Genomic DNA, 15,692 nt, shown 5'->3' on the forward strand with positions numbered 1-15,692 from the left:
GTACTCAGAGTGTCTGCTCAATGATTAATACTCAAAGCGCCATGAGTGCTAAACAGTAAATTGCATAAACACTACACAGCGAGTACCGTGAAGACTGCTGAATGAGTTATACTCGGTGCCAAAAGCACTCGTCAGCAAGAATGATTAGTGAGATGTACTCAAGATATTGTGAACATTATTCATTGGGCCCTATTGAATAGCCTACTGAATACTTTTTGTTAGGAACTGACCATCAATCAACTGTTTACACACAGATCTCATATATATGTATAATAGGATGCAGACAAACGCCTTACAAGAGCCTTAAATTGAACAATAAATGTAAAATGAAGTTTGATTATTTAGAAAATAATGCGATTGGCCTCTGAATGAATCAAACGTTTTAAGTATAAAATAGTGGTTCTTTGCACAGTAAAAATGATCTATGGTCAATACTTCACAAATGCTGTCAATAAGACATGATATACACTCTTGTTTCGAAACTTTGTTCCCTAAAATATATTACGGTAGCCTATAAGAGACATTTGGACTTCGAACCTACTAATCAGAACCTTTGAATTAGATGTGCTGACTTAAAATGTAGAAGTAACGGTCGATGTACATAAATACCTTTATTTGTTTTTTTTTTTTATATATCTTATGTTTTGAGTCCGATTGACCCTTATAAGTTTCCGTACATTTTACTTCTTTATGAGCCATGTAAAGCCAATCCTTGTAATATTGATGGTGATCACAAGAACAATACAAAACTGAAGAATCAATATGGTGCCGTGCAAATGTGATTCAACACTCCATGGATACCTTGTCCAAATACATTTGGTGGTTTCTGTTAAAAACTGGAATTAACGCCTGAATTTTTAGTAAATTTGTTCAAAAATTAGTAAGAAAAATGTTTTCAAAAATATTCTGGTATTTACAATGATGAGAAGGAAAGACACAGACAAACGAATACCAGTACTGCACGTGCAGCTGACTGATACCATTTTGAGTACTAAACTGTTGAGTTCAGTACTTGCCAAAGTAAGGAAACAGTCATCGAACATAGCTATCATTATTCTGCAAGACCTTTCTGATGTCTATAAGCGATCTTAGGCATAAATAAAAATAAATAATATTTTTTTTTACCAGTTTCATATTAGTTGATACTACAGGCTCTCGTAATTGTACCAGAGGAGAAGTATTCTGTTGCTTTGTGGATTACAGCGAAAAAGTATGTGGAGTTTCAATCAGTTCCCATAATCAATTACTGGTATACCAGTTTATATCGGCAAAAATCTAATTCGAGAATGGGATATAAAAAAAAATACAAAATAGAGTTATGGACCTTGCTAAGTGTATGTCATAACGTTACAGTGAACAAGTGAGTGAAGATTCCACCCATTCCAACTAGTGGTTACATACAAAACTTACCCGAATCGGGACGTGAACGCCAAAACCGACGAACTGGTACGTAGAATAGTTTGATGCGCGGAATAGCTCTAGCTCTCCGAATAGACGACTGTCAATAAAGGTAACTCTGCACGTTATATTTTTGCACTTTTCTTACACTTGTCTCCCATTGCAAACTGTAAGGGACAGTGAGGTGGGCTTAGAAAATTGACTGTTTGGGAGATAGGGAGCGGTGGTCTAGTGGATAAGGTGTTGGCCGCACAATCCAGGGGTCGTGTGTTCGAGCCCCACTGGGGTCACGACCATGACGTCTCATATGACACCAGTACTGGTTTTTTTCAAGAAGCGGACATGAGTGGTTCCAATAAGCTTGAAGCTTTCATCACAATCGAGCTAAAACAAATTCGTATAAACTAAGAGATGGGTGAACTGCTTTCTAAAGGCATATTATGAGTATAGTTTAGTATGCGCAATGAATCAGCCTAGAGAGCACACATTTACTTGCATTACTGCATTTTTGTAGCAAGACAGTGATCATTCATGTAGGACAAAGTACTCTAAAAGGTTGTTCACGGAGCAAAAATAATTATACTGGATTGGTCAAGCTACTGTTCTGACTTTAACCCTATTTAGCATTCGCAAAGGAAAGCAGAAAACAAACGTATTTGACCAAAAGTAAGTATCTACACCATTTTCATTACAGAATTTAATTAATGTTGAAAAACGCAATCGGTTGACAGGTAGTTCTGTAATATGCAGAATAGGTAGGGAGAGGATGTGTGCAAGGATCTGTGCATATTGGGTTTCGTGCTTTTCCCCTACTTTTTGTCATCGGGTAAAATATGGTATAATTTCTAAATTTCACGTGTTAGTTATGTATGGATTACAGAGTCTTATAAATGGCAGATATTGTTTTATCATACCAACGCATGCTTACTTTATGTTTTATTTCTTTCTAATTTCAGTGTTAAGGTGATATCTGCTGAATGTAAGGAAGACGGTCTCTGGCCAATTTTTGAAAAGTCCAAACACTGTAATATGCATGACCTGACACAATTCTATAAATAGCGCACATAAAAATTTCACTAAGTTCCATTTTAATACCGAATAACATTGAAGATTTCGTTCAGTTAAAAAACAACAAACAAAAAGGTAGATGTATATAATAAAAGGGTCATTATAACAGTAGCTAGATCTGGGATTTTGTATTCGGCTCTCGTGGATTTTGCAAAGTTGGATCACACTCGGGGCTTGCGCGCATCGTGAGATCCTATCTGGCAAAAATCCACTCGAGCCGTACAGCATCCCAGATCTAGCTACTGTTACAATAACCCTATTTCATCGCACAGAAATACAAGCGGTCAATAATGACTCGGTTCTATTCCCGACTCTAGTATGTCGTATTGCTTCATTTCGTATCAAATTTGACTGTCGTAATCAGTGTCCGGGGAAATATCCTAATTACAAATACACCTCTTAGGCATGGGAAAAATGATAAAATATGCTATATTGTTTATAAATGCTTTATTAGAATTAGAGACACGCTAAATATAATAGAATTAGATGCTAATTAAGTCTACATACAATATTTCAATACTGTGAAAAAGCTAGATGTCACTTGAAGAGGCTTTCACTTAATCTTTTTTTTCATACAATTTTGTCCGAAGTCCACCAAGGAAACCGCATAAAAATAACGAGTAATTACTTAGTTTTTCTTTAATTCCTTGTATTTGTGAATCAGCTTAGTTGTATGAAACATTCCATCCTATGGTTTAATAGAAAGCTACAGAAAATGTCCTGACAAGAACAAGTGGATTGCAACAGTATTCCATCTGTGTCCCTTCTCTATCTTCCAATTATCAATGATATCTGTCCATCTAGTTCTTTGATACGATTCGAACGGACAGAGAAGGCAGAAAAGAAGGATGGACAAAAATACAACGTCAAACTGATATTTTTCCGCTTACAATGGATAGATTTAAGAACTATACTTGCATAATTTTTAATTCCTCGCAAAAAATCGTGACTGGAGAACAAGAGAAAATGTGCTTTAGTAGAAACAAGAAATTTAGCTGAATGTTTAGTAAAAAGTGAAATGTGAAAACTATGCTTTTATGACGCACCAAATAATGAGATCGGCCACAAAATTCACAGAAAATGTGAAAAATATGTTCGGTTTTCGTGAAAAATTAGAGCGTATGTGAACTTGACGAAATAGGGTCGTTTTTCACAGATGTGAATAATATGATTAGTGAAAAAGATGGGCCAACACGGCTCTAATATAGTCTGTTACGGATATGATTAGATCTTTTAAAAATGATAAAATGTTTCCATTATTTGATCATTTCTTTAATTTTTTCTTTTCTTCTTCTAATTCTTTTCTTGAATTAATCTTGATGGTTCCTTTTGCACGTGCCAGCAAAACGTTCAACATGAAGTCAGCAATTATGTCATTTCCGATTATGTCGAGCTTATAGCCATGCATTTCAAACGAGCGCTTTTCCAAATCTTTATCAAGCTGAAAATATAGTATACATATTTTTACATATAAACATTCACCTTAAATCAGAGATACAGAAAAAGATAAATTGGAATATCACAAAAGTATCAAAAGCATATTGACTTTTCTTTCCTCGTTAGATTCTGCTGACTGAATTTAAACACTTCCGATGTTTAAGATCCCGCACAGGCACGTACAAGGCCTCAGTCTATTGTTTCTTTTGTAAGAACATTTAAATCAAGTGGAATAAGTCGCCGAAAACGATTTGGTTTAGAATTAAAAACGTGAAATAGAATTTATCTCTTTAAAATCCACTAAAAATTTCAAAATGAAAAGGCGTCAGTTTTCTGGTTCAGTAAAACTATTGAATAAGGAAGCTGCACAAAAATAAGGACCTAGTGGTATTTATATCTAATCGATTATCATTCATGATGATGCTATGGGCACTATGAACTATGAGCACATCAAATACTTCTTTTAAAAATATTCTTACATTATTTATTACTTGTACAAAAATAAAGTGAACATTGCATTCATAAGAAAGAAAAAGGGAGTCTTAATCCTACAGTACAGGTATACAATGGGGACTAGCTCGTATGGATAGTCCCATGTTATTTGGGCGATATCTTATTTGTTGGTTTATTAAATTAGTGGTATATGTCCGTAAGTCAAAGCAAATTTAGTGGTGTTTGTCCGTGGCGCATATACCACGTCATCGTACTACGACACATTCTTTGTATTTGTGTTTACTATTTTTTGCTTTTGAAAAAGTAAAACGCTGTCCATCTTATATACTTGTTACTTAAGTCTTTTGAGAGTACCAAATAACTGTTTTAGCAAACGCATCCTCATTCGCAATACGATTTTAGCTAAAGAATGGTTTAGATTTTTGGTAAATAGGCATTCTTGATATACTAAATAGTTATATATGGTATATGGTTTTCATATCACTGAAATCTTTTAAAGTACTGAAAATGATGTCTGAGTGTATAAGCGTTTATATGAAATAAAGACAGAAATTAATTAGTATCACATAACCTATATCTATTTTGGGGAGAAGTTTTTATTTTTGTGCATATAATACTGAAGAAACTATACAGGTCAAACATAAGATACATGCTCTGGAGTTATCATTTATTTTTAATTATCATATTATCTGTTTTGTGCAATTTTGAAGAAAACTAGACTGAGATTAAAAAATCCTGAAAATACTTATCTTAAATATTTCAAGTCATAGTTAAAGCCTCGAAGTCAATGATTGTGTTATATATTTTTCACATAAAATGTCTATTTCGTATTGTAAAGAAATTTGCTTCGCGATTTAATTTTGTAAAGTGCTTGACATCTTTTCTGTTTAGAGATTATTCTACACCATCCTGGAGTTTTTCAAATACAGTCGCCGGCCGGCGACTTATAACTTTATTAAACACGTTATCTTCTAAAAACGAAATCCATTTTCTTGTTGACCTTGTATGGGCAAACATAATCTTGATTAATGTAAACATTCAATTTCTGTTAATACATTTTTGCGTACCCAAATGGTTGATCAGCATACATTTAAACAAAATGACATAAACATACAAGGTTATACAAATAATGCTTTGGACAAAGTACTGTTATTTGATACCATCCATTAAAAAAAACCTTGTCCCTTGATGCGGGTGTCAGTATTTATCGCTATTTTAGACACATTTAAAGATTATTGCTAATAATGTAAATTAGAATGCATACCATTCGAAAATGGGGGAAATGAGAATGTACTGCAGGAGAATGGCGCTTGAAAAAATGGCCATCATTCTAATTAAAGTTTGTGAGTGGAACAGAGACGGTTGTAAAATGAAGGAGGGAAAGTAATAAGACCGAGAAAAAAAAAGAGAACGTGGAACACGTTCAGACGACTAGAAGAAAGGCGAGAGAAATTAAACTAAAATTGTAGTACACAAATAATGTTACATACTTTAGGCTGAATGAACATTCCGATTCTCACTTCATTAACCGCGACTTTTGTGTCTTTGAACTCGGTCTGAGCGGCCTGTGAGATGCCATAGACGCAACCGCCGGCCACAATTATTAATGAAATATCAGGGATGTCCCAATCGTGCTCCGTGGCTGACCCTGATGTGATTGTATATGTCGATCCTGTTGAAAAAAAGGAGATTTACATCATCATACAAATAACACGAGAATCCCACAGCATATAAAAATGTACAGTCAAACATGTGCTAAACATGTCACTATTATAAACCGTGCATATCTAGGCCACTGTTTTCTCTTCCCATTTGACCGTAAATATAGTAAATATACGATGTGCTGAGAGAACACCTGACAACAAATACCACTCTTCATTTCCCAAAAGTGGTTTTTACTGTACATAACTGACCATAGGAAAAACCTGGCAATCCCATAAAATATGAATTAGATTTATATGAAAGTACAGCCTGTAAGACCTTGAATAAATCAAGGACATAATAACCTCAATTCAAACATATTTTATGATATGATATTCTCAGGGGAATCCATGGCCTTGAATCACTTGCACCTAACCAGAGTGAGTTCGAGCCTCACTCTTGGCGTCGAATTCTCCATCTGAGGAAGCCATCTAGCTTGCTTACGTAAGGCCAGTGGTACACGTGCCCGCTCATGATGAAAATAATGCACGGAAGGGCATCTTGGTTTTTCTCCACCATCAAAGCTAGAAAGTCATCATATGACCTACATTGTGTGGGTGCATCGTTAAACCCAACAAAACTAAAATGATATCATATTTTCAGTTAATCTTCACCACTTAAGTAGAAAATTCGACATCGGTGACAAAAATGTATACGAGTAACCCGGATTCCTCGTACACTAGTCTCATGTATAAAGTTTGTTCTGTTACATAAACGACTGAAAAACTTATAATGAATAAAGGCAAACATATATATTAGGAAATATGTTGTTGGTGACAACTGAGGTGGTGCTTGCGCTTGCAGCAGACATGTTCTAAGCCGGTATACCAATACGACAGGTACGTTGTTTTGGGAAAACGGACGTGTATAATGTGATGGCGTGTGCGCATGCGTGCTTCTGTCCGTCCGTCATACTTCTTGTCCAGAGCATAACTCAATAACCATTCAAGGTATTGACTATAGGTAGATGGCAATGAGACGATGTGTAGAGCATATGAACCAGGTCTTTAGGTCAAAGGTCAAGGCCACAAATGGAGCTCAAAGGTCAAATTTGCTTCTTAATTCTTGTCCGGAGCATACTTTAATATTGACTTCGATATTGGTATATAGGTATGTGACAATGAGACGACGTTTAGAAAGCATGAACCAGATATGTAGGTCAAATGTCAAGGTCACAGCAAGGTTAAATTTGTCCATCATGCTTTGTGTTCAGAGCATAATTTGATAACCATTCAAGGTATTGACTTCAAACTTGGAATACAATGTATAGGTATTTGATGACCAGGTGATGTAAGTAGTTCAACAATCCACATTATTCTTTCCCTGCGCCCCCACCCCCCTCTCCCCTTCCACGAAACATTATCACTTTGATATTGGCATGACTCAGTATTCTAGCGCATGAACCAGGTTGGAAGGAGTCAAGGTTAAATCTGTCCGTTGTATTTTGTATAAAGAGCCACATTACATTCCCACCCCACTCCTCAACAAAAAAAAAATCATTGGGCGTGTATTGCCGCGCTTTGCGGAGCTGTTGTTAATTATTTCTCGGTAATTGGTAATAAACCATGTACGGAAGCTGTAAAAAGTGATTTGCATGGAATTAGAGAAATAAAAAATGTTTCCACTGTTAATTTGAGACGAATTTCATTCAGCTACAACAGACGTTAAGAAATGTTTCTGGCAACATTCTATTTAAACATTTTATTACTTAAATACCCTTAAAGGGTGACAGATGAGTAAATTACAATGGAGCATGTCTCCTACGTTATTGGAAGCAAGCCAAATATCACATTCGAAAGTGCATTTAACTAAAAGTGTCTACTTAGGTAGAAACAGAAGCCCTGGAAGAGAGCTATGTTATCATAGAAATAACATGACGACCCTGCACATATTGATTATTTTAATCTGATCCTATATATATATTGCATTTTTCTGTTATCTATTTTATATCTTTTAAAAGCAAATGCTAATATTTATACGAAACATGAAATATATAATTAAATGTAACAATTACCTCTTAACGCACTCTAATAACGTAATGGACACTTACCATCAATATTTGCCAAATATGGGAGAAATATTTTAGCACAGATGAAATGTGACCTTGCCCTGTCATTTATTGCCTTGTCGAACTCCTCTACCGACTGTTTAGTCAATGATCCTCCCTAGAAACGGTGAAAAGATATTCATTATAATGCATACATGTGGATTTGAAATTCAAATGTCAATATTTTTCACAAAGGTAACACGGGTTACATAAAGTTTACAGTGTACACAACCTACAGAAAACATCATCATCAAGATACAAAGAATTTGTTTGTTCTGTTATTTGCTTTACATAGCTGTATTATCTTCTGGCAACGTTTAAGCGGATATACAAGTGTTTAACCAAAAGGACCAAACGCTGCGAGATCAACTTTGTATGTTCAACCACACAAGTTTCGCCATATCAAGGACCTTCCGTAAACATTAAGGACAAGATGTATTTCGTTTGCAAAAGCATTCGGTTCGTCGAGGTTTCTGTTCACTCATGTCCTCTAATAAATATACTAGCTTAAATTTATATATCTTCATATTTCTAATGTGGACTGATCCATCTTTCAATTTGGACAGTACCATTTATTACTTGAAGGAGTGTTCACTGAAAATTTACTGACTAAATAACAAACAGCGCAGACCATGATCAGCCTGCATGGACGTGCAGGCTGGTCTTGGACTGCACTGGTCGTAAAGGAAATATCACTTGCCACAAGCAGGCTAAAGGTTATAAAGATTATATTACATTATTGTAATATATCTTCATGCAGTTCCTCACTTACCTGCCACCATGCTCCCATACATGCCACAACATGTTGAACTCCCCCTTGTTTGATAAACGCCTCTAACGCATTCTTGGCCCCTGACTCTGTAGACACGTCTTCCTGACAGGTTATTATAAATATTATATAGTCAGTAATTCGTTAGCTTTCAAATCAGTACATATATTGGATTTGCATTTCAAAACTGTATTGTGTTATTTTTCACATTTAGGATTAAACTGTAATTTATCATTTTCCAAATTTTGGACTTTTAAATATGGCATAAATTGTATATATCATTTTTTAAATTAAGGACATTTGAGCCGCGCCATGAGAAAACCAACATAGTGGCATTGCGACCAGCATGGATCCAGACCAGCCTGCGCATCCGCGCAGTCTGGTCAGGATCCATGCTGTTCGCTTTCAAAGCCTATTGCAATTAGAGAAACGTTAGCGAACAGCATGGATCCCGACCAGACTGCGCGGATGCGCAGGCTGGTCTGGATCCATGCTGGTCGCAAAGCCACTATGTTGGTTTTCTCATGGCGCGGCTCATTTAAAGACGAAGTAAACTGTTCAAATCCAGGACTTCACAGACTGTTAAAATTGTTTATAATGAAACTTACAGTTTTCTTTCGCTTGCAATTCTGGCACATGCCAAAGTTAAGGGTTAATTTTGAAACAGAATTTTGAAGCTGTGATTTAAGGTAAAATAGCTATATTTTGGTACATTTCGATCAGATTTCTGTTTAAGTTATAAACTGGATTAATTAATATATATTTTAAGTTACACATATAAAGTTACATACCTTAATCAGTATTATGTTGGACTGAAAAGCTTGGTCCATTGACTTTTTGAACTCATCTAGTCGTTCTTGTGTCCGCGAGCTGACCGCGACCTAAAATGACAATTTTCTGAAAATGTTTTGCAAAGTGTAACTGTAAAGAGCCCAGTATAGACTTCGAAGCATACAAAGCAACAAAGAAATATACTCGAGCTGCGGTGGCTTAATGGATAAGGCACCTGCCCCGCAATTGGGAGGTCGAAGGCTCGAGCCCTGTCAGAGGCGGGTCTTGTTACTGAAGAGAGACCGGTTGTTGAGCCGCCAGCGAAGATTGCCACACGTCACTGACGTTACTGATGTCAGAAATTGATATGTTTGTCAATAAGCAATAACAAGTAGACAATCAAGTTATCATTGTTATTCACTGAGTATTTAACTTATTTTTCATAAAAGAGAGCTAGAAAACGCGTTAATAATTTCGCTGCTCATTTTTTTTTAAAAATACATTGGTGGATACGTTCGTTAACCAGAAATTGTCGAACCGTCACGGGTCTCTACAACAGCGATGGGGTGCACTTATATATTTTGTTTTTATTTACTCTGCAACACAAGCTTCAGCCCTTTTAAGCAGTAAATTGTTAAGGCACAGCTTCTCAGGCAGGGTTTGTTCGCTATACTGGTGGCGGTTGTCAAGAATTTTCCACGTTATTCCAAATTCTCGACATGTGGCGGTTAGGTCAGCCTCCACCAGTATATTCTAACGTTGTGTAATAAGAAGTTTGTTTGTTTCAAATATACTGTATTAGGCCTCTGTTCACAGGGCCTCCACATCTGCATTTTAAACATATACTTTATATCATATGTATTTGTATATTGACATTTATGTGAAGCTGTGACCAATTTCTGCCAACCATTAATTTAAACGAAATTAGATACTAATTGCTTGCTATAGAAAAATTGTAAATAGTAAAAGTAATGTATTCATACAACTGTCTTGGGTTGTTCTTTTTAGTATTATTATTTCTGTACCAAGCTATCTTCAGTAACAAGTCTTAGCACTACAAAACGAACTTTTAATCCGCGAATATGTCACAATAGTTTTCACTGATGACTACTGAAAAACATAACTACAAATCATATGAGTATGTGTGTTGTTTTGATGTCAATTGGTAATTGTTCTGGTTTGCTGTTTTTACTGTTTATTAAAAAATCGCTTTTTAGCGTGCGACGAAATGTCGTTAGGGGTAAAATTTGTATTTCTTCATATTTAAAACGAAACAACCCTAGAATTTAATATTAACCCATTTAATCATATTGAATTAGCTCACATCTTGATCTAATTTCTATAATAATACAACGATGAATAAATGCACAATGGACGAAGTGACATTATTTCTGAATCAGTCCTCTTTTTCTGCAATGTAGAATTTAATAACACTTTTCACAATCGTAAATAACATATGGTCGCTACTATGGCAAAATAATATGTATACACAAAATGTATGTCCGTTTTAAATCTTAAGGAGGCAATCATTTTAATGAAATGTTGTGATGATATCCACTTTACAGGTCAAATTGGTATAGTAAAACAGAAATAAAGAAATTATTTTGATAGAAGTCGCAAGAGTATCTGATACCTATTATACGGGATTTTTCATGTGCAGTTAGGAGATGGGACAATAACAAAATTCTATATCTAAGGATACAGTGTTGGATTTCTTCATATATGGTGAGCAAAAAGTAAGCACAAAGTGTATCTCACCCTTGCACCATTCTGGAGGAATGTTCTTGTTAATCCAGTACCAACAGTACCACATCCACCAGGAATAAAGATTGTCTTCCCTGAAATAATAATGATAGTAATTATACATTGTATATAGTAAATGATATATCAGTAGTTCAAATATTGTAGTAAAATACATTAAAGACCAACAACAACCGTGTGACAAAAACAAAAAGAAACAAAAAAAAAAACAAAAAAAAAAAAACAAAAAAACAAAAAAAAAAACAAAAAAAAAAACAACAAAAAAACGTGGAAATCTTCATCCCCAGCTTTTATCATATTTGACTGGCTCATCATAGTAGGTTGTCCCCCTTGAAAATTATCCGATAATCAATATTGGTTTCCCTGCTGATATTACTTTGAACAAAAGATTAAATAGGAAATTTATTTTCAATGATTAATTTCAAATATGTCTTTTGGTTTATGAATATTTAAGCAGATATGACATTCTTGCATACCAGACGGGGATTTCCGGTATTTTTGCCGGGGTGTAAGATGACTCTCGTGCTGTAAATGACGTATTACAAACTGCATATATGTAGAAGATTTATGTAGTAATTTATATTTTATTTCAAAAACGGAATAAAAATCCAGAACCTTGACAGTTCCTCTTTGTTCCTGATAGTATATTTCTCGATTCAAAACACGTTATTTTATCAAAGAATTACAAAACCGGAACTAAACATTGTTATTTGTCATTGAAATGTCATGACGTCTTTCCTTTTTACGGCCGATGGTTTCCCGCGCTTTGTTTTAATACGCTGCCATAAGAAATAGTTCTAAAATGATAGCCGTTCGATTGATTTTATTTTTATTATTATTCCTTAAAATCGGTATGCAAGAAAAAGATTCTATCACTGGTTATAGGTGCAGATGGGAATATCCGGCTCTCGCGTAACTGTTTCGGCGGTAACTCGGCTGGAGCCTCGTTACCGCCTAAACAGTTACCCTCAAGGTCGGAAATTCCCATCTGCACCTACAACCAGTGAAAGAATCTTATAGTATACATCAATTTCTTCCCTTCAATTTAATGTGAAAATATTTATTCTAACTGAACATCTTCTTGCTTCCAATTTTGTTTTAAAAGTATCTACAACGGTTATATTGAACATGTAGTGAAAATCACTAAACTTTTCAATTTGTTTTACTTTAGAGGCAAATAAGTTATATTTTCCAAAGCATGACAATTTATTATCACATATGTAGGTATTCTTGACTTTATAAACAATACAATAGTATAATTATATTTGTAATAGGGTAAAGGCTTCTTGCTTCCATTTAGCTTCAAAATGTATCAAGAAATAAAAACCTTTCTTAAAGTTTTGATGTAACTTAAACGGTGTATCAATGCAAAATCCATGAGAAAGAATTATTGACCCGGGTCATGAATGACATGACTTTAGCTAATGTAAGAGAGACAATCCAATTTGAAGGGTATTGCTTTAACACAGTCAATAATTAAGGGAGAGAATTCTTGAAAATTCTCATTAAAAGCGGACCTTGCGTGAACATTTCTGACAATACAGGTATAATACAGCTATACTACAAGTATTCCAGACTCTTCCTGAATTAATGTTTTTTCATGACTTTATCTGTTAGCTTTTCTCAGCTATTTTATTCAGTCAGTTTCTTTTCAGTGCAATTTAAAGTTTCAAATACACAGTTAAGTACCTAGCTTACACTGTGGGCACAAAGTGTGGCGTAAACTTAACAAGTAAATACATCAAGTACTGTGCATACTGCTACATTAATTCAATAAACTGTTTTTACACGTTAACACATTGCCCTGGCCTCCTATATATATGTATCCACTGTCCTTTTATAAAATGAAAACTGTAAAAGGTAAATACTTGCATTTTTCAAAAGTACTGCAGTTATTTTCAAATGGATTTTTAACAAAAATCCCTTTATATCGATTTTCTGTCATATTTAATTCTCCCATGTTCCCATTACTGTTTGACATTTTAACCCCTTATTTATTTGTTTAGAGCGGTTAGTGTTTTAGTTTAAACTAATTTATAACTGAATCGTCAGATAACCAACACAAGTTAGGTCATATGGCGACTTTTGCCAGCTTTTGATTGTGGAGGAAGACCCCAGGTGACCCTCTGTTGATTGTGGAGGAAGACCCCAGGTGACCCTCTGGGTATTGTTTCAGGCACAGGTGGGTATCTTGGTAGACCCCTCGACCTTCCGTAAGCCAGCTGGATGGCTTCCTCACATGAAAAATTCTACACCCCAGCGAAGTTTCGAACCCACATCAGGGAGAGGCATGTGATTCGAAGCCGGCGACCTTAACCAATCGACCACGGATGCAATCGCCCACGGAGAGCCCCTTTGTCAGGTAACAGTCCCGGCAAGTGTTCAGTGGGGGTGGAGTGGGGGCGGGGGCGCTTTAAGCATCTACAATGCACCCCACCCTTAGAACGGTTATGGAAACAGTGAATCATTTATAGTTCAAAATAGTTTCTTCATGGGAACATTTTTTATTTTGAAAGAGTTGGTCCTGCCGAACAATTTCGTACCTATGAAAAAGTCTAGAGGGGTGGAGGGGGTGCATGGTAGACGTTTTTGGCTCCCGTACTAAAAACATGTACATTTAAAAAACAGGAAGGTGCTGAAATAAGAGATATGTGCGGTATGTTTACCTTTGATTAATCCGTTTCCGAAAACTTTCCAACCTGTCATTGATTGGAGATAGTAGTAGAACCTGTTTTATCCCTTACCCTGCTAAATTTTTGAAATGAACTGGTGCATCATTCAGTTTGGGCAATAACATTTATTACTTGAAGGGGTGTTCACTGAAAATTTACTGAATGAATAGCGAACAGTGCAGACCATGATCAGCCTGCACGGATGATCTTGGTGTGCACTGGTCGCAAAAAATCACTTGCCGTCAGCAGGCTTAAGGTTAATATCAAAAGCAAAGGTCTTTCAAACTATGTACTAGATAATGTGTCTTCTTCTTCTTTTCTTCTTTCTTTTGTATGGTATAAAGATATTGCGATTATCAGAGTGAGATACTTTATGACACTTTCTTTTCGGTTATGCATGCTTGCGCCTTTTGCTGCACCAAGTATTTAGTGCATAATTTGAACCTTGGATTAGCAAAAACAATCTAGTTTTAAACGTATATATAATATCAATTTTGCACTGTTTATATTTAACTGTTTACACAGTGATTTAGATGTTTATAAGATACTTTTGTGTCTTATAATTCACTTTTGTGATATGTACATTTTAAGTAAAAATTTTTTACATGTTTTACTATATGTGTATTGTACATTTTTTGGGACTATAATAAATTATAAAACTAAATCCAATGGAAAAATATTGCGCTTACGTTGAAATTACCACTGACACTTTGTTACATATTTTCACGATATTGCAAATAAATGGGCTTGCTTTTTTTTTATCTCTGTCACTTTAATTTTAATTTGCCAATGGAATGTGAAAAAAGTATAAAACGGGCTCATGTTCTTAAAATACCTTAAAACTGAAGTGTATCAGCGGGCAGACCCAGGGTTCTTGGTAAGAGGGTCCAGGTATATGCTCTCTGGATAATTCTAAAATGGTATACCTCATATGGTGCTCTTGGAAATTCTTACAAGCTGATTTAGATCTTCAACTAACGACCAAAATTATACGAAACGTTCGCGTTTCAACGGTTAAAAGTTATGCCAAACACTACTTATGAAATATTTGATTAAATCAACAAAATAATATCAAAATTTTTCTGAATTAAATAATTGAAATTAAACTGAGAAATGCCTACCTTGTAAAGCCATATTCAGTTATTGTATCTGCTGTTTTAAAATATCCAGAAAAACGGATCAGTTGTCCTATCTCATTTTAATGGATCAAAATATAGAACATTTTACTCTTTGTGTAAATAAAGTGTCTACTTTTAAAGGTACATGCCGGTCACCGGTAGGTCTAGTCTATAGCTGTAAAGACATAGTAAGGAACAAGAAGTTTTTCTGCCCATGCGCGTAATTGAACATACTTTAGTTGCTACTTTACTGCCCTCGTATGCTGGAGTTGAGGAAGTTAAACAAAATATAACAGCGTCCGTACCGTAGACACGTCTCTTACACTTTCTTGTTTTTATTTTTCACTCCCTGGACTTTGTTCAATGTGAGCTGTAGTATAGGCGGATGGTCCGTCCTTCGTAGTCTTGCGTCCTACTTATTCTTTTTTTCTTTATTTTTTTCTCTCTCTTTATGTCTTATCACAAAGTGTAATAGCCTTGCAATGTTCATATTTTTG

The 15,692-nt window shown here is 35.2% G+C and overlaps 1 protein-coding gene across 1 annotated transcript; it reads right to left on the reverse strand.

The window, feature by feature from the left end:
- Window positions 1-2,914: 2,914 nt before the first annotated feature.
- On the reverse strand, window positions 2,915-15,341 carry LOC128558151 (uncharacterized). The gene is made up of 7 exons (XM_053547011.1): window positions 15,199-15,341; window positions 11,403-11,482; window positions 9,665-9,754; window positions 8,877-8,978; window positions 8,108-8,222; window positions 5,847-6,028; window positions 2,915-3,907 (listed from the first exon to the last, which is right to left on the reverse strand). Exons 1-7 carry the CDS (start codon window positions 15,209-15,211, stop codon window positions 3,731-3,733), a joined length of 759 nt encoding a protein of 252 aa, XP_053402986.1. The 5' UTR covers window positions 15,212-15,341; the 3' UTR covers window positions 2,915-3,730.
- Window positions 15,342-15,692: the final 351 nt, after the last annotated feature.

This window comes from Mercenaria mercenaria, chromosome 6 (assembly GCF_021730395.1).
Source record: "Mercenaria mercenaria strain notata chromosome 6, MADL_Memer_1, whole genome shotgun sequence".
Taxonomy (NCBI): Eukaryota; Metazoa; Mollusca; class Bivalvia; order Venerida; family Veneridae; genus Mercenaria; species Mercenaria mercenaria.